Source organism: Camellia sinensis, chromosome 8 (genome assembly GCF_055761805.1).
Source record: "Camellia sinensis isolate YWXY chromosome 8, ASM5576180v1, whole genome shotgun sequence".
NCBI lineage: Eukaryota > Viridiplantae > Streptophyta > Magnoliopsida > Ericales > Theaceae > Camellia > Camellia sinensis.
In genome coordinates this window covers 95,234,732-95,255,228 of record NC_138968.1, presented here as the reverse complement: position 1 = coordinate 95,255,228, position 20,497 = coordinate 95,234,732, and the positions used below count along the sequence as shown (strand labels likewise).

Below are 20,497 nucleotides of genomic sequence, written 5' to 3'. Positions count from 1 at the left end.
AGTGCAATTTACGGTTTGTGCGGATAGGGTTTGCGGATACGCAGGCGGTTGCGGACGGTTTGCGATTGAATTTTTTCCTTTAAAAATTAACATAGATAATGTTTAATTTTAAATCCACACATCTAAAACCTGGCACTGAGACTGCCTACAGGTTGAACGGAATTGTCACTTATGTCACCCATCAATTTAACATCCATAATTTGCATAGTTTATATTTTGTAATATGAGAGCATTGTGTTGATCAAACATAAAAACCAGTTGGGGGGGGGAAAGGGGGGAATAAATAAGTTAAAAAAAAAAGTACTTTGAATTATTTAAATCATTAACCAAAGTACAACTTATGTAAGACTAGAAGTCAATTACGTAAAACAAATACAGAACATATAATGAAAGTTGTAAATTCTTCCAAGTAAATGAACGGTCCAGGTTTTTTCAAAAATATATATATATATATATCTATATAACAAAACAAGGGAGTTGATGGGACATTTGTCTATGTGGCATACAAATCAAGGGCTGAGATCACACTTCAAGGCCATACAAATCAAAGGCAGAGATCACATTTCTCTCCCCCTCTGTTTTTCAGATTTCAAATTTCAAACATCATTCTTGAAGACGCTACCCTTCTCTCTCTCTCTCACTCTCTCTCTCTCACCCTCACAAACCTCAACCCCTCCTTGCGCAACGCCCATTTTAGGCCTTCGATCTTTAAAGAAAAATTATCGATCTTTCCTTACAATGGACTCTGATTCGTGGACTACGCGTCTCTTAGCTGCCTCCAGGCGATATCAATCTCGATCTGGTCAGTCTCAGTGCTACTCACATTCTGTTTGTTTCCTAGGAAAAATCTTATGATAAAGAAAACGAACTTGGGGATATTCATATTTCCAGCTCAAAGCTATTGTGAAAATTACAGTCTTTGTTAAAATTTCTTTTGTGGGATTCAATTGGGGGGTTTGGTTTTTTTTCTTTTCTCTGAATTCGTGAAATTGGTTTTGATTGTAGTGCAGCTCACGGAGGAGGTGATGTTGATGGTGATGATGAGCTGCAGCCGGAGTTTCTTTGCCCTTTCTATGCCGAGGAATTCGACGTTGCCATATCGATGAAGCCCATCCTGTTAAAGCTAAGAATGGGGTAATCATTTTTTTTTTAATTTTATAAGTGAAAAATAAAAATAAAAATAAATACTATGTTCACTTCCGAGCATTTTCTAGGGTTTCGATTCCGATACCCTAGAACTCGCTTCAATTTTTTTTTATTAATCTCAAGAAAGCCAATTCGAATTATACATTTTATTTTATGTTATTGACATAGAATTATAAAACAAAAACAAGACAACTAGGATCAAAACAAGTGGTTCTGGAGCACAATGTTCCTCTCCATTGGTATATTTACTCTTTCCTTATATTATATTTATAATGCATATTTATTTAGATTTGTGTTGTGATTGAAAAAAAGAAGAATGGAGGTAGTAGGCATTTATATTGATATTGATTTATGGGTTAATGTTGTAATGTCGTACTGATTTATGGGTTATTGTTTTTTTTTATTATTATTATTATTGTTTATGGAAGATTCTTATGTTAATGAGCTAACAAGGAAGGTTGGAGTTTTGAGAATGAATTGAATTCTTTATGTTTTGATTTTGTTAATTATACTGCACAAAAAAAGAAAGGAAAAAAGGAAGCTTTAAGATTTGAGTTACTAGGGTTTGGATTCGATACCCTTGAACTCGCTTCAATTTTAGATTATAGAAAGCCATATCACATTGTACATTTTATGTTATTGACATAGAATTGGAGTCAGTATGCATTTATGTTGAAGTTGTAATGTCGTATTGATTTTTGGGTCATTGTCCTTTTCTTTTCTTTTCTTTTCTTTTTTTCCAATGGAGAATTTTTATGTTAATGAGCGAACAAGGAAGTTTGGTGTTTTGAGAATGAATTGAATTCTTTATGTTTTGATTTTTTTAATTATACTGCACAAAAAAGGAAGCTTTATGTAGATTTGAGTTACTAGGGCTTTGATTCGATACCCTCGAACTCACATGAATTGGCGTCGTATATTTTATGTTATTGGCATATATATATATATATATAAAAGGATCAAAGCAAGTGATTTTGGAGCTCTGTGTTTAGCTCAATTGGTATTATTACTCTTTCCGTATGTTATAATTATGATGCATATTATGTAGATTTGAGTTGTGATTGAAAAAAGAATAATAAAAGTGAGTATGTTGTAATGTCGTATTGATTTTTGGGTCATTGTCTTTTATTTGTTATTATTTTTTTTGGAGAATTGTTATGTTAATGAGCTAAAAAGGAAGGTTGGTGTTTTGAGAAAGAATTCTTTTTAATTATACTGCTCAAAAAAAGGGTACTTTATGTAGATTTGAGTCGCTGACTGATTGCAAGCAGATTATAGGGTTTCGGTTGTATACTTCAGAATTCACTTCAACTTTAGATAAGAGAAAAGTGAATTCATATTGTACATTTTATGTTATTGACATAGAATAAATATTTAAAAAAAAAAAAGAGAAGACAATACGTAAAGCAAGTGATTTTGAAGCTTTATGTTCAGCTCAATTGGTATAATTACTCTTTCCTTATATTATAATGCAGATTTATGTATATTTGAGTTGTGAATGACATATTGTAGGGGGTTGGATTCTTTGAGTTACATATATTTTAAAGAAGACTAGAGGTAGTGATTTCATGAGTTGCAAGTCAGTGATAATTATTTAAAAATAATGAAGAGTGTTTATGAACATTATTTTTTGTTTCAATGCCAACACGAAGGTTTTTGAAAATGTATCAATGGTTGAAAATGTATCAATGGTTTATGAACATTATAATAAGGAAAGAAGGTTTTTGAAAATGTATAAGTTGTTTGCTTTATCCAATTTTATTTTTGTTTTTAAGAGTGATAATGTGTTCATTGAGGGCAAGTGTTATTTTTTCTTATTTTTTACTGATTTCAGTTTGGATTTTCTTTTATTCATTTACATGTGAATTCCTGTTGTTTCTTTAACAAAGCATATGTGCACACTTATTCCTTATCTTTTTGTTCAACTATGACATGTTTCCTTTATAATTATTATCATATAGTCTTTTGTTGAGTGACATTTTGATTTGAGAAATTAATTAGTTATTGTCTCTGAAAAAGATGGCTTTGCAAGAATGAGTTGTTGGAAAATGGTTTTATATAGGCATAATTTTGAGCCCATTTTGGGTGGGCCCCAAACATCTTTTGGGGTGGGTCCGAAGAGGTGACGTGTTCCTTGCCGCGTGGCAAGTCACACAGTGAAGACGGTACGTCAAAACCATTTATGAGTGAATGGGAAGTTGACGTCGTTTTCGGGTTTAACATTAATTTTTATTTAGATAAAATTCACTTGAATTTTTTCAATAAAAATTATTGTGGGAATTTAATTTAATTCTAAATTCAAATTTTGGGTTCCTAAGTGGTTTCCTAAAGTTTGTAATTGTGGGAATTTAATTTAATTCTAAAATTAAATTTTAGGTTCCGTTATAGTTTCCTAAAATTAATACCTTTTCTTTTATTTATTAAACTTGTTTAATATATATATATATTAAAAAGTTTAATTAATAAATAAAAGTTCCATACAGTTCCACTTACGGAACTATTTTCAATTGTTTGAAAAGTTGGTCTCAAACGGTCAAAATTTGTTTGTTTTAAACAAAGGCACCTGTTCGGATTGCTTAAAGTACCTCTTGACCATTTTTCATACCTGTTCGGACCACAGGGTTGGCCTATAAATAGAGCCTTATTTCAACAGTCTCAAAATCCGGGAAAAAATCAGTCTGTTTTGGTCTTTGGTTGTCCTAAATTCTGCATTTGTTTTTTTTATTTATTCTTCATTTTAGTATTAGAATAAATTTCAGAGAGTTAGAACACAGGTTTAGTTCGCCGAACAAATTGTTTGGAGTACTACTACAATTTGTGAAAGATCATTGTATCCTGGGAGATAGACGCCGCTCAACCGTAAGTACCATAGCGGGGCGAATCTGTCTTAAGGACAGAGTGTCACACACTCGACTTGGTCTTAAATTATTTATTCGGTTAAATAAATAAATTCGGTACGTTATTTATTTATTTTGTTTGAATTTATTTCTAATTATTTTATTTACATAGAAGATTGTTCCAACAATCTTAAGACAGATTCGAATTATTCTGTTTACAGAATATTTCGTTTGTTTTCCTTTTTCATTCTTCGTAAATAATTTCGGAAGAAAATTATTTTCTGTGGATTTACAAAATAATATTCTGGTTGGAAAAACAAATAGTGATTATATGCTATTTGACAGATAGTAGTAATATACTGTCTCTTTTCTTTGACAACAACTAGTAGTACGATACTGGTGTCATTAACAATTCAGAATATATTTTTGTGGAATTTTTTCAGAAATTAATTTTGGGTTTTAGAAATTATTTTCTGAGTTTTCATTAATTAAAATTCTGTTTCAGTATTTTAATTATTGATGTGTTACTGAAATTAATTTCTTGTGTGGAATTAATTTGGTTAAATAAAATTTTATTTTATTTCCAGATTAATTGAAAAATAAAAGTTATAGTTTTTATTTCTTTTATTTTACAGAATTTAATTTCTTGTGTGGAATTAATTTGGTTAAATAAAATTTTATTTTATTTCCAAATTAATTGAAAAATAAAAGTTATAGTTTTTATTTCTTTTATTTTACAGAATTTAATTTTCTGTGTGGAATTAATTTGTTTAAATAAAATTTTATTTTATTTTCAAATTAATTGGAAAATAAAAGTTACATTCTTGTTTCTTTTATTTTTACGGAATTTAATTCTGTGGATTTGGTTTAAATTTTCTGTGTAGTGTAAATTCTAATTATAATTTTGTTTTATATATTAGAATTGATGGCTACTGAAACGAATGCCCAAACAAGTACTACTGTGGTGGCTGCAATGACGCCAACCCCCTCTCCTGTTGTAACAGTACCGGTAAATCACGGTGAAAAGCCAGAGAAGTTCTTAGGAACTGACTTTAAAAGATGGCAACAGAAAATGTTGTTCTATCTTACAACTCTGAACTTGGCTCGTTTCCTCCGTGAAGATGCTCCTATCCTGAAAGAGGATGAAACCGACCGGCAAGTGGTTGCTGCGGTTGATGCCTGGAAACATGCCGATTTCCTTTGCCGGAATTACGTCTTGAACGGACTTGACAACACATTATACAACGTCTACAGTCCAATCAAGACTGCAAAGGAACTTTGGGAATCGTTGGAGAAAAAGTACAAAACGGAAGATGCCGGCTCAAAGAAATTTGTGGTTGGCAGATTCTTGGATTTTGTCATGGTTGATTCAAAAACTGTGATCAGCCAAGCTCAAGATTTCCAACTCATTCTGCATGACATTCACGCAGAAGGTATGTCTCTCAGTGAATCCTTTCAAGTTGCAGCCTTAATTGAAAAATTACCAAAAGGCTGGAAGGAATTCAAGAACTACCTCAAACATAAGCGCAAAGAAATTTCTATGGATGAGTTAATTGTGCGTTTGAGGATTGAGGAGGATAACCGCAATTCTGAAAAGCGGGCTGGTAAGCTTCCTATGGAGTCTAAGGCAAATGTGGTGGAACATGCTTCAAAAACCAAGAAACGAAAGTCTTCTGGAGAAAGTTCATCACAAGGCTCTAAAGGAGGGGAAAATAAAAAGTACAAGTTTAATGGCAAATGTTACATCTGTGATAAAGAGGGACATCGGGCCAAAGATTGCCGTAGCAAAGGCAAAAATAAAAGAAGAACAAGCAAGAAGCCTGCTCAAGCCCACATGACTGAAGTGGACAATATTTCCAATGGTGTCGATGACATCAATCTTTCTGCAGTTGTTTCCGAGGCAAATCTTGTCGGAAATCCTAAAGAATGGTGGGTGGACACTGGTGCTACTCGCCATATCTGTGCCGACAAAAAGATGTTCACATCTTATTCTACAGTAGATAATGGTGAACAACTCTTTATGGGCAACTCCTCAACTTCCAAAGTTGAAGGACAAGGAAAGATTGTACTCAAGATGACATCTGGAAAGGAACTCACCCTCAACAATGTGCTGCATGTACCGGACATTCGCAAGAATCTTGTTTCCGGATCTTTGTTGAGTAAGAATGGGTTTAGGCTAGTATTTGAAAGTGATAAATTTGTACTTACTAAGAATGGGATGTATGTAGGAAAAGGTTACATGTCTGATGGCCTTTTCAAGTTAAATGTAATGACCGTTGTACCCTCAGTTATTAATAATACTACATCTTCTTCTTACTTGCTTGAGTCTTCAAATTTATGGCATGGTAGACTAGGACATGTTAATTATGGATCTTTGCGTAGATTAATTAATATGGAATGTTTACCTAAATTTGACATTGATTCAAATCATAAATGTGAAATTTGTGTTGAGGCAAAATTATCTAAAACTCCTTTTCATTCAATTGAAAGAAGTACGAAACCACTTGAATTAATTCATAGTGACATTTGTGATTTTAAATCAATTCAAACTAGAGGTGGAAAAAAGTATTTTATCACTTTTATAGATGACTATACTAGATATAGTTATGTTTATTTAATTCGAACCAAGGATGAAGCATTGGAAACTTTCATTCAATATAAGAATGAAGTTGAAAATCAACTTGGTAAGAAAATCAAGAAACTTAGAAGTGATAGAGGTGGTGAATATGAATCACCTTTTGGTGAATTTTGTAAAGAACATGGAATAATTCATCAAACCACTGCTCCTTACTCACCTCAGCAAAATGGAATTGCTGAAAGGAAAAATAGGACTTTAAAAGAAATGATGAATGCCATGTTAATAAGTTCTGGATTACCTCAGAACTTGTGGGGGGAAGCAATACTTTCTGCTAATTATATACTTAATAAAGTACCCCGAAAGAAAGTGAATCAAACACCTTACGAATTGTGGCATGGAAGAGTACCATCCTACAAATACTTAAAAGTGTGGGGGTGTTTGGCTAAAGTGGCTATTCCTAGTCCTAAAAAGACTAAGATAGGTCCTAAGACCATGGATTGCATTTTCATTGGTTATGCCAAGAATAGTAGTGCATATCGGTTTTTGATTCATAAATCAGAACATTCCGAAATGCATGTAAATACTATTATTGAATCTCGAAATGCATCGTTCTTTGAACATGTATTTCCGAATAAGATTGGACAAGAGACTAGTAATAAGAAAAGATCTTTTGATGCTATTACTAGTAATGATCAAGAACATGATCAAGAACAAGAGTTAGATCAAAATGAAGAAGAGGAACCTAGGCGTAGTAAACGTGCTAGAACCTCAAAATCTTTTGGTCCAGATTTTCTAACATATATGGTAGAAAATGAGCCTTTAACTTTTAAAGAGGCTATGTCCAGTCCTGAAGCTCCTTTATGGAAAGAAGCTGTCAACAGTGAAGTTGAATCCATCTTGCAAAATCACACTTGGGAATTAGTGGACTTGCCACCAGGTTGTAAACCTCTTGGGTACAAGTGGATTTTCAAAAGAAAATTGAAAGCGGATGGATCAATAGATAAATACAAGGCAAGACTTGTAGTCAAAGGTTTTAGACAGAAAGAAGGTCTAGATTACTTTGACACATACTCACCGGTTACTAGAATCACATCCATTAGAATGCTAATTGCCATTGCATCTCTATACAATCTAGAAATTCATCAAATGGATGTTAAAACCGCTTTCTTAAATGGTGAGTTAAATGAAGAAATTTACATGGAACAACCAGAAGGGTTTTCTGTTCCAGGGAAAGAAAAGAAAGTGTGTAAATTGGTTAAATCATTATATGGTTTAAAACAAGCGCCAAAGCAATGGCATGAGAAATTTGACAAGGCAATGATGTCAAATGGATTTAAAATTAATGAGTGTGACAAGTGTGTTTATATTAAAAACACAGATAAAGGTTATGTCATTGTATGTCTTTATGTAGATGATATGCTCATCATTGGTAGTAATAATGACATGATTAAAACTACCAAGAAAATGTTGAATAAACATTTTGACATGAAAGACATGGGCATTGCTGATGTAATACTTGGTATGAAAATTACCAAAACATCAGAAGGATATGGTTTATCACAATCTCATTACATTGAGAAAATACTTGACAAATTCAGCAAAGATGATGATCATCTAGCTAGAACACCTGTAGATGTTAATTTGTATCTTTCTAAAAATGTACAGGAAAGTATTTCTCAATTAGAGTATGCCCAAATTATTGGAAGCTTAATGTACTTGATGAACTGCACTCGCCCAGATATAGCTTATGCAGTAAGTAAATTAAGTAGATATACGAGTAATCCGGGAGTAGAACACTGGAAAGCAATGATAAGGGTTCTAAGATATCTCCGATTTACTCGTAACATTGGACTTAACTATACTAGATATCCAGCAGTACTTGAAGGATACTGTGATGCAAATTGGATATCGGATACAAGAGACTCGAAGTCCACCAGTGGGTATGTCTTTACTCTTGGTGGGGCGGCTGTATCTTGGAAATCTTCAAAACAGACTTGTATTGCTAGGTCTACTATGGAATCTGAATTCATAGCTTTAGACAAAGCTGGGGAAGAGGCAGAATGGCTTCGCCACTTCCTTGAAGATATTCCAATATGGCCAAAACCGGTGCCTGCTATATGCATACATTGTGATAGTCAATTAGCAATTGGTAGAGCACAGAGTCATATGTATAACGGTAAGTCACGACACATTCGTCGTCGACATAACACCGTACGACAACTACTCTCTAATGGAATTATTTCCATAGAATATGTTAAGTCTAAAGACAACATAGCGGATCCACTAACCAAAGGGTTAGCAAGAGAGTTAGTTGAGAATTCATCAAGGGGAATGGGACTAAAGCCTATTAAATAAGAGTTACCACAATGGCAACCCAACCTAGTTGACTGGAGATCCCAAGATCTAGGTTCAAAGGGACAACCGAGTTGTGATTGACTCAGAAGGATCACTGTGGAGTCCAACTCCTACCCATTTCTATGATGAAATAAGTGATGTCTGCAGCGATTTAGGTTAAGTAATACTTTTAATGATTCTTATATCTAGGTAAACCTAGTGGAGTATGGCAGGATACTTTTCATAAGAATCACCTATGTGAGTGTGAACTGGGCCGGTTCTATAAGATTTGTGAAGGGCTACAAGTCTTTAGAGCACTCATGATAGACCAGGTTGTTCAGGGCCAAAATGAACACAATAGTGAGAACTAAACTGTGTCTGGGAATATACTGTGTGAGTTCTATTGTCTTGGTTTACACAAACGGCTGAACAGTTCAAGACATCATGTTCACTGGTTAGCTAGTAAATCCGATAGTGTCTCACAAGGGAAGGTTCAAAGCCAAAAGCTACCTATCCTTTGCAGAATATTTTCAATTTCTGTACTCTCTGTATTTAGATCATGTTGTTGCATTTTCTCTCCGTCAAATTCCATTCATGTGGGGGATTTTTGGAAAATGGTTTTATATAGGCATAATTTTGAGCCCATTTTGGGTGGGCCCCAAACATCTTTTGGGGTGGGTCCGAAGAGGTGACGTGTTCCTTGCCGCGTGGCAAGTCACACAGTGAAGACGGTACGTCAAAACCATTTATGAGTGAATGGGAAGTTGACGTCGTTTTCGGGTTTAACATTAATTTTTATTTAGATAAAATTCACTTGAATTTTTTCAATAAAAATTATTGTGGGAATTTAATTTAATTCTAAATTCAAATTTTGGGTTCCTAAGTGGTTTCCTAAAGTTTGTAATTGTGGGAATTTAATTTAATTCTAAAATTAAATTTTAGGTTCCGTTATAGTTTCCTAAAATTAATACCTTTTCTTTTATTTATTAAACTTGTTTAATATATATATATATATTAAAAAGTTTAATTAATAAATAAAAGTTCCATACAGTTCCACTTACGGAACTATTTTCAATTGTTTGAAAAGTTGGTCTCAAACGGTCAAAATTTGTTTGTTTTAAACAAAGGCACCTGTTCGGATTGCTTAAAGTACCTCTTGACCATTTTTCATACCTGTTCGGACCACAGGGTTGGCCTATAAATAGAGCCTTATTTCAACAGTCTCAAAATCCGGGAAAAAATCAGTCTGTTTTGGTCTTTGGTTGTCCTAAATTCTGCATTTGTTTTTTTTATTTATTCTTCATTTTAGTATTAGAATAAATTTCAGAGAGTTAGAACACAGGTTTAGTTCGCCGAACAAATTGTTTGGAGTACTACTACAATTTGTGAAAGATCATTGTATCCTGGGAGATAGACGCCGCTCAACCGTAAGTACCATAGCGGGGCGAATCTGTCTTAAGGACAGAGTGTCACACACTCGACTTGGTCTTAAATTATTTATTCGGTTAAATAAATAAATTCGGTACGTTATTTATTTATTTTGTTTGAATTTATTTCTAATTATTTTATTTACACAGAAGATTGTTCCAACATGAGTTACAGAAGTTGGCATCTGGGTTTTCCTGTTTACTTGACGGAACCGTAGTTTAATATTTTTTGGTATCTAGACGAATTCCCCAGAGTGAGGGCCGCCAATTCCCCAGAGTGAGGGCCGCCAATTACATTGTGGGGACAACCCCCCAAAGATTGAGGTTTCCATACAACAATGTTTATTTGTCCCTTTTGAATGCATTTTCACTGGTGAATCGGAGTTGATGCATATCTTTCTTTTTATAGTATCTTTCTGTTGGCCAACGCTAATGTTTAGATTCAGTTTTGGAACTAAAATTTGACAATAGTAGATGCTGCTAAAACCTTAATTTTGACTGGCTTTGATTGGAAACTTCCACTGATAGATTGGTGATATTTTTGAGTTTGTTTCATGGTTGCTCATGGTTGTTCTGATTCAAAAAATAGTATCTGTTTTTGATAGATTGGGGTAAATAGTAATGTTTTGATTGGGGTAAATTGTTTTGATTCAAAATATAGTATAATGATTCTGTTTCTGATTCAAAAAACGGTAATGTTTTTTTTTTTTTTTTATCCAGTTAAATTCTCAACCTTAGAGCATTCTTTGTTTTTTTAGAAAATTTGTGCTAGAATGTTTGTGTTAGAAAATTTGTATTTTTTAATTTTGTTTTGTTGGGAAAGAGTTGTTCGATGTTCCGATTGTTCTCTCACCTTCCCTGAGGCTTCAAGGTTTGATTGTTTATCTGGGTTTAAACTGGGTTTATTGTACACAGATTGAGGAAGAAGATAGATTATAACATATACATGCATCCAAATTCCAACATATTTAACAACTTTTGTCATTAAAAATAAAGAGCAAAATTGGAGAAAAATTAACCTTTGAGTTCTGGATGAGGCACAATCTCCAAATAATCATTAAAGAGAAAAAAATAAAATAAAATTTGGCCAACTATGTGAAGGATGATGATTTAGAATGAGTATTTTTTGATAAACTATTTTGGTTCGAGAATGATTAAGTTGCTAAACTTCGATATAGTCTTTGGTCTTACAGGTGATGAGAACGCTAATGTTTTTGGATAGAAACATTTGAACAATAATAGATTGTGGTGCTGCTGCTGTTAAAGGAACTCATTGTTGTCGATATGTAAGCATTGAAGCCCTATTTTGTTCGTAGTCTATTACTTTCATTCGTTGTGTAAGCTAATAGGGGTGTTGCAATAATCATTACTTTAGTCTTGAAGAATAGTAGTATGAATTTTTATGTGTGCTATTTTGGAAACTTTTTCCAATATTTTGGAGACTCTTTCCAATAATCATTACTTTATGTGTACTATCTAGCTAAGGCACTAAATGTTGATCTGTGTCTCTTCCCAACGGAAACTCTTTCCAATATTTCTTCTTCTATTAAGTAAGGCACTAAATGTTGGCAATGGACCATATTTTCTTAATCCGTTAGAAATTATAGCAGTGTGCTTGCAGCTAGATATTGACAGTGGCATGCAACAAAGGACACCGATTTATGTTATGAATTAAAGTACTTTTTATTGATTTTATTATTATTATTATTATTATTATTATTATTATTATTATTATTATTATTATTATTATTATTATTATTATTATTATTATTATTTCCATTTTAGGTTTGATGTTATGGTTATATCTTGAGAAATACTATTTTAGGGTTGATGTTATGGTTATATCTTGAGAAGTACTTTATTATATAGATTTGGGCTGCCATTCTCTCTCTCAATCTGGGTTTATTTCCTGTTCTTCAACTGGTTTTCCACTTGGGGTTTCAATCTTTTTCTGCCTTTTCCCTTCTCTCTCTGTTTTTTTTCAGCTCTGATGGTTGTGTTTGTTTCCCTAGCATTAACCAATTGTGGTGCTGCTGTTGTTGGGAAAATTGTGGTGTTGCTGCTGTTGGGAAAATTGTGGTGCTACTGCTATTGGGAAAATTGTGGTGTTCTTGCTGTTGGGAAAGAATCGAATTGTTCGAGGGATTTAACCCATGTTAACCAAGTAATTTGATTTCTCTTTCTCTCCCTTTCTCTCTATCTCTATTTCTTTTTGGTTCTTTCTGGAATAGCTATGCTCACATTTTCTGCACAAAAAAAAAAAAAAAAAAGAAAGAAAAAAGAAAGAGTATGATGAGTAATTGAGTAAAAAAAGAAGAGTAATTGAGTAATTGTATGTGAAGTCTGACTTCTTCCATATTTTTTTTTTTTTTTTTTTAAGTGTTGGTGCTATGAAATGTTCTATTTTGGGGTTGGAATTGGATTGTTTTACTATGAAGCTTTTGGGTGGGGCTGTTGGCAAAATTGCGGGTTTAGTTGAAGTGCTGGTAAATTGGTGTTGTTGAAGTGCTAAATTTGAAGTTTATTTGGGTTATTAATAAATTGGTGTTTCATTTGAGTTTCATAGAATTTTGTTTCTTCCTGTGAATTCACTTTTTACTCTTTCAAAAGAAAAAAAAATTGTGCTATGTTGTGTGACTCTTTTGGGTGTCTGTCCACTTCAGATTTCTTTTGCTGTGTTTCTTTGCATGTTTGTACCAACTGTTTTTTTTTTTAATATTATAAAACTTGCAGCTTTCTTTCTATTTTGAGGTTATAAAAATATATAAGCCTTTGGTTGGATTGTAAGGGGTGAGAAAAGAATGAAAATGACACAACACATCACATTGGTTTACTGCATGTAAAGGCATTACTGTTATGGATATAAACTGTAACCTATGAGATTAAGGCCCTTGATCACCCATTTTGATTTATTTTAATTCATTTTGGACCATAATGCATCTTGCAGGTAGTCTGTAGTTTATGAAAAATTTTACTTTCCTATATGATCCAAAGGTTTAGTCATGGAATTCTTGGGGTTTGTTTAGAATTTCTTGGGCTGTGTCTGTTTGTTTTGCCTCTCCCATTCTCTATCTGTTTGATTGCTAACTATTAAACCTATTTTGCTATCAGTTTCTTCATTTTCATTTTGGTTGTTTTAGGATCAGTTTGAGAGTGGAATGAACAAGAGCCTAATTTCCTCATTCTACGAACAATTAATCAAAGCTGTCATGTGCTTGAATGTTTTTATTGTTTTATTTTATTTAAATTTTGTCCTTTACAAATTTCAATTACATTTTGATCCTAACATTATTTACAATGTTGCTTCAGTTGCCTTCATTATTATTTATAAAATGTTGTTGTCGGGTGTATCTTATTGCTTTAGAATTGCCAGTTACATTATTGCTTTACTTGCCCTCCCACCCTCTGTTTCTTCCCAGTCCGACAAAGGCAAAGGAAACTAAATATATTCTACTTAGCTTCTTTTGCTATTTTTTAAATAGAACTCTACGGTGATCATTCTTGAATATATGTGTGAGTCTATAAAGTTGGATCAAACTGAGTTTTCTCAATTGTGTAGTTTTATTCTCATTTTAGGAAATTATATGAGTATCAAAATTATATGAGTCCTTCATATTGGTTTGGTTTGTAAACTGTGTTCACATACTAATTTTTGGTTTGGAATTGTTTTGCTTCCGCTACTATGAAACATTATTTGGCCATTTTTGCCTTATCTTCTACACTTAAATTAGGGCTTTCTTTTTCTTAGAGAGATTTCTTTTTCTTCTTTTTCTTTTTTCCTAGAGCGATTTCTTTTCTTCTTTTTCTTTTTTCCTTCAATTTGTGTAGTGGATTACAAATATTTACTTTTAGATTTGTGGATTATGTTGATTAGGTTATACAACTATTTCTCTTTTGGTCTACAAAACATGTTGATGTACACAAATTTCTCCACCATGACCACAGTAGCAGATTTGCCTCTTCCTTTTTGCAGACACCCACACTCCTCACAACCATCTCTGCTCCTCCCTCCTTAGCGACCCTTTGTCGACATCTTGATTGCAACAACTGTAGAAACCCCACTCCCCATCTCAACCATCGCACAGCTACCATCTTAGCCTCATGCAACATTGCGAAGGGTAAACACATTTATTTATATACATGCTTCAGTTTGATCAAGATTTTTAACTGTATTCGCATGATTTTACTTAATATAACTATTGTTCTCATATAGCAGAAAGCCCTAATTTTTCACACCCCTGAAGTTTATGAACAGTTGAGCTTCATATGTTTTGTAAATTGTTTCTATGTAGAAAAACTAAAAACTGCTTTAAGAAATACATGACATGGACACTGAACTCCAAATTGAGATTGCCAGAGATAATTTCCCTCCATAGCAGTATTATGTAGGCAAGAAAACATTGTAAAATTTCATTATCTTATGCAAGTGATATACGCAAAAGTTATAAGCTGATGTGAGTCATGATCGATAAAGCATCATACTCTTATTTTTTTTTTTAATTTTTTTTAATGGAATCTGAACAATATTGTGGAATTAAAAGGTCTGGCAAGAGTTTGAAAAAATAAATTATAAGAAATCAACAAGGCACTAACCGATCCCCAAGGAAGACTAAAGTTTTTGCTAAGTTAAGGGAGATTTCTTTTTTTTTTTTTCTTTCAGTTTGTGTATCGGATTTCAAATATTTACTTTTAGATTTGTGGATTATGCTAATTAGGTTATACAACTATTTCTCTTTTGGTCTATAAAACATGCTAATGTGTTTTTATCTTTATTAGTTAAACATGCTGAAAGTCCAATTTTGTCATGGTTTGATTCTAGGCATGTAATTCTTTGTGTGTGGATGATATGGGTTTGCGTTTCCTTCACTACAAGAAATTACCCATTTGGCGACTAAATTTGGCAACCAAAATAAATTTAGTCGCCAAAAGTGTCATTTTTGGTGACTAAAAAATATATTAGTCGGCGTTGGTTCGAAGTTTAGCTACTATATTAATTTAGTCGAGATATGCTATTTATTGGCGACTAAAAAACATTTAGTAGCTAAATATTAAGTAATAGGCGACCAAAAACCTGTTAGTCGGTGATAGTCTATATTTTAGGCTACGAAAAATTTAATTTGATCGTCGTATACAATTATTTGCCGACAAAAGAAAGTTTAGTTGTCAAAGACCATGCATATTTTTTGGGTTACTCTTTGCCGACCAAAGAATTTCATTGCCAAATATGAGCTTTTCGTGACTAAAAAAATGTAGCAGTCATATAATAGCTATTCCCAGGAAGTTAATATCTCCTTTTTAACTGCTTAATCATTGTTGGAAACATTATTTTCATTTATTTCCCTTTTGAACTAGAAGAGAGGTAGTAGTCATACTCATACACGAGGAAATACAGTTGTTTCAGTCTTATTCAAATATGAATTTAAGAAAATATTAAGACCTTTGTATGGCCGGTCTATTATGAGTCTGGTTTTATAATTTGAATATTTTATTATATAAAAAAATTTGGCGACCATTTTTTATAAGAAAAATTAGATCGATTTTATAATCATGACTTAGTATTCATTGTAATGAAAATCCCTATTCATGCTTTACTTTTCATGGAAGTAGCCTCTCCTAATCTTTCATCTCTGGTCATATCAGATCGCTATGACATTATCATTCTGCCGCATAAGATATCCATTCATTCTTTCATGAATTGTGGTGCAGCATGTCCATGGATGATAAAAGCAGAATGTTAACAATAGCCAAACTCATAATTTGTCAATCGGCCTTATCCGCACCATCTTCTGTCAATATCATGGTCTCTGCAGTGTTCCTCTGCCTCGCATCCTCTCCCCAACACCAACACACCTCCACCACTGCGGCCACCGCAACAACAACAACCACCCACATTATCAACCTCTCCAGAATAGATGTGTGTGTTATATTTTCTGTAGTCAATTTCTTAGTATTTACCATTTTTATATCCAAAAACTAATCTATTTTTTTGTTTGTCTAAAAAATAAAAAATTAAATGATGAGCTTATATGACATTCTACTACTCTCTCTCTTACCCAATTCAAAAACAACCTCTCCAAAACAGAATGATTATGTAGTTTTATCTGTTTGGTATGTTTCTATTTGGTATTTTTTCACTTTTTTTTTTTTTGGCCCAGGTGTGATATATCTAAAGGCACGGGTTATATTCTAATTCTAATGATAGCCAAATTTCTGTTTGGCCCAAGAGTGATATATCTTCAAGTTTGTTGATGGAATTGAGGTCTTCATCATCATTTCTGTTGGTGGAATTGATCTTGCAATTTATGTGTTAAGCTTTATTAATTTGAATACATTCCTCTCTAATTTTGATCTATATTTTAATCTCATCATTAATTGTATCGTGCCTTCAGGCACGGGCATACGCTAGTATATATATATTACGGGCAGTTGTGGCGGCTTACGGGTCAAACCCGTAACTTGCCCGCAAACCGCAAAATTAAATTATTTTAAACCGTATCTTACTCTATTGTATTTGCGAAACCGCCTATATGTATGCGGGTAGAGTCAAATAAAGCAGGTTATGCAGATCGAATAACCCTATGCACAACCTTAATCATAATTGTTCCCACCCAACAACAATCTTGAATTTGTTGTTAGTTTCCAACCTGTGATCTGCCTCATTTTCTGGACAGATCTGTGACACCACGTACGGTTGGTTCAGTGATGTACGTGTTATCTGTGTCCACATCCAAAATAAACAGAGTTTTCAGTTGCTGAATTTAATTTCCTGTGTCAACATATATTTATGAAAAAAAAATTAAAAGTACAAAAACTGATCATTAATTTGAATACCAACCTCTCACATAATAGCCTTGTATGAAAAGTTTGTTATTTTAATTTTTAATTATTTTAGTAAATTAAAATATTTATATTTGAAAAAATAATTAGATTTTTTTTATAGTTAGATATGATATTTGTGAGAGAAAAATTAAAACAATTGTGAGTTTAATGTGACAATTTATCTTATTAACTATTTTAGTCTATTTTATATTTTTGTAAATTTTAACACAAAAGAAAAAAAAAATCTTCACCAAACAAGGCCAATGTAAAATAGTTGAAGTAATCGTCTCATGTACAAAGGATGGGTCCAATTTTATGATCAATTTCTTCTACACAAGTAAAAGAAGGGTCTATGCTTACGTAGATTTAGTTTGGCATGTTTAAAAAAAATTAAAAAGTTAAAAAGTCATTATCCTATTTAAGCCACATAATCTTATTTAAGTTACGTTATCTTTCTAACACATTACTTTAAACTCAACCTATATTTTATAAAAAGTCAAAAACTACACTTCTTTAAGACATCCCAAACAAACCCGTAGTGATTGATCTGTATTCAAAATTCATCCATGTGTAGTCACAAGGCTGACAATGGCTTATCTACAATACCCATATATGACACTACAATTTCAAGACGAAACGAATGCAAAACATCATGATGTTGAATTCACATGAAACTACAGTATCATGGGAGTACATGAAACTACAGTATCATGGGAGTAGTTAGGTTTTCTATTCAGCATGGGCAAAAACATATACATATATATATATATATATATATTTTTTTTTTAAATTTCCCACATTGGGATTGAACCATCCAATTTTCTCTAAGGCCTACCGGGCTACCATAGATCTCATCTTCATAATCTAAACCATCTATTTTGTAGAGTTTTTTAAACAGATCATTCATGCCAAAAATGAAATTGATTAGACATCGATAATTACTTGATCAAATTTCATTTGTCCTAAAAAAAAAAGTAAAAATAGATAGACTATTTTACATTATGCCTACAATCTAGTGATTAATTTTCAAATGAATCTTGATTTATGATTCATCAAATTTTTGATATGAATAATCTACTCGACGGGCCTACAAGGTGCATGGCTCGGATTATCAATGTGGACCTGAGGTAGGTTGAATTGAACCGTCTAATTGGGACACCCATTTGGAGAGGATCCAATCCTTTTGAGGGTCTCATCCAAAATTTTAAAAAACCAAAATCTCAAAGGTATATATGATAAATGCGAAAAATCAAGAGGAGCAAAAAAAAAAAAAAAAAAAAAAAAAAAAGTTAAATGGGCAAATCAAAAGTAATTTTAAAACAATCTATATAAATGACATTTCTCAGAATCTTGTAGTGGCAAATTAAAAAAACACTAAAATTATAGGTAAAGATGACATTTTAAAAAAATTTTGTACGCTTTATTTTGATGAGTAAATTGTGTTTTGGATATGTAGGGGTCTTTTGGGGAGTGAATTATAATCCACTTCTTCGATTATAATCCACTTCTCTCTTTTACAAAAAGTTAATTATAATCAACTTTTAACTAAAAAGATGATTATAACCATCTTTTCAAAATAGACCGTAATACATGGCTAAAAAATTAGAGGTTAAAGTCGTTATTAGTAGAACAGACTATCGACTACTGCCTTCTTCTTTTCTTTATTTATTTATTTAATTTAATTTTTTATTTTTATTTTTTCTCGTCATACCATAGGATCTTAACAGGTTATTAAAATTGGATTACTACACCAGATAGTTGGGCTTTTGGTTTTTTTATTTTTATTTATTTTTTACTAAAAGACAAATTGATTACAAAATAAATAAAAAAAAATCCGAAAAAAATATTACATCAAACCCCATAATCATTTCATTTTTTCTTTCACAAACATCATATCCAACTACAAAAAAAACTTAACTATCTTCCCAAACACAAAAAAAAAAAATTCTCTAATAATATCTTGCAACTAAAAAAATCTACAAAAATACCAACTTCCCAAACACCCACATTACTCTATTTACTTGAAATTGATATCTCACTTCACTAGCATTTAAGGGTGTGCTTGATTAGGGGGATTAGGAAGGATTATTTACTGTTCGAATTGCTTATCCGAAAGAGAGAGATGTCCATCGTTTTTTTTTTTTTAGTCCGCCGGACACCATATCCCTCATATGAGGAACTATTGTATCCCAGGGGAGGTGAGATTATTTTTATGGGATTATTTACTGTTGGGATTAGGTGATGAAATGACTATTTTTACCTTCTACTATTTAATTATGTATTATATTTAGTAAAATTCAATAAATTTTAAATGTCTCAATTTAAAAATAAAATAATTTTATTTAACTTTTTGTTGATGTTTTATTTATTTAATTTTTGATAATAATTTTTTATAAATATTTTATTGATGTTTTGTTTTAAAATTTTGTTTATATTTTATTTAATTTCATTATTTAAATTTTAATATATGTTTTATTTAATTTCATTATTTAATTATTATTATTTTTTAAAATAAATTTATGTAAAATTTTAATTAAAAAAATAGCATATATTTTTATTGATATTTTATTTATTTTATTTTGAAAAAATAAATTTATTTAATTGTGTAAAAAATAAAATAAATAAATTTTTATTTAATCTAGCTAAAAATAATTAAACTATTAAAGATATGTTTAATATTGCCATTACTTAGTAAATAATTGAAAAATGGTAAAATCGTCTTTTGCTCATTTATCATATCCAGTTCACCAAACCAAACATTTGATTCACTAAAAATAGTCATTTCTAGACATCTAATCTTATGAAAAAACAAACATGGGATACACATCCAATTCAACCAAATAGTTCAGAGGATTCACAGTTTCAAAATTTAAGTCCGATAAATTCTAATCCCCTTTTATCCAATCCGTCTAATCAAACACACCATAAGTGCCATCTCATAATCACTTAAAATATAGTCTGAGTCACTTACGTCTTATGTTAGAGGTTAATTTCTCAACCTAAACTTGATTTTGAGTCCTAGGGTAAATGAGTTTTAGTGAATTGTTTTGAGTCCTAGGGTGAGTTTTGATGTTGTGTAGTTTACTTTTTTAAGTTGATCCTGGTTGAGCTTCAACCAAACTAAGGGGTTGTTTGGTAATAATTTTTTTAGTTGACTTTTTGATTTTTTTTTTATTTTTTTAGCTTAAGATTTTTTTGTTTATTTAGTTTTCTTGTTTGACTTTTTAGTTTTTTGGCATTGGAATGACAAAATTGTCCTCCACTTAGAAATGATGTTTTTTTGACTTTTTGTTTGTATATGGGTTAATTTGATAATTTGATAATTTTTTTGTCTTTTCGTAATTTTGTAACTTTTT

At 31.9% G+C, this 20,497-nt stretch overlaps 1 protein-coding gene across 14 annotated transcripts; it reads left to right on the top strand.

Moving 5' to 3' along the window:
- The first annotated feature begins 540 nt into the window (after nt 1-540).
- On the top strand, nt 541-16,687 carry LOC114256360 (protein DEHYDRATION-INDUCED 19 homolog 7-like). 14 transcript variants are annotated; one of them, XR_014337950.1, is made up of 6 exons: nt 561-802; nt 1,011-1,134; nt 11,516-11,608; nt 12,335-12,486; nt 16,029-16,236; nt 16,478-16,687. XR_014337950.1 is itself a non-coding variant. In XM_082883062.1 (4 exons), exons 1-4 carry the CDS (start codon nt 739-741, stop codon nt 16,481-16,483), a joined length of 402 nt encoding a protein of 133 aa, XP_082739188.1. In that variant the 5' UTR covers nt 544-738; the 3' UTR covers nt 16,484-16,687. The 14 variants fall into 14 exon arrangements, 7 of the variants coding, with proteins under 7 accessions (XP_082739187.1, XP_082739188.1, XP_082739192.1 ...); XR_014337951.1 differs by having other exon boundaries at nt 11,501-11,608; XR_014337948.1 differs by lacking the exon at nt 11,516-11,608 and having other exon boundaries at nt 555-802; nt 12,308-12,486.
- The last annotated feature ends 3,810 nt before the right edge of the window (nt 16,688-20,497 follow it).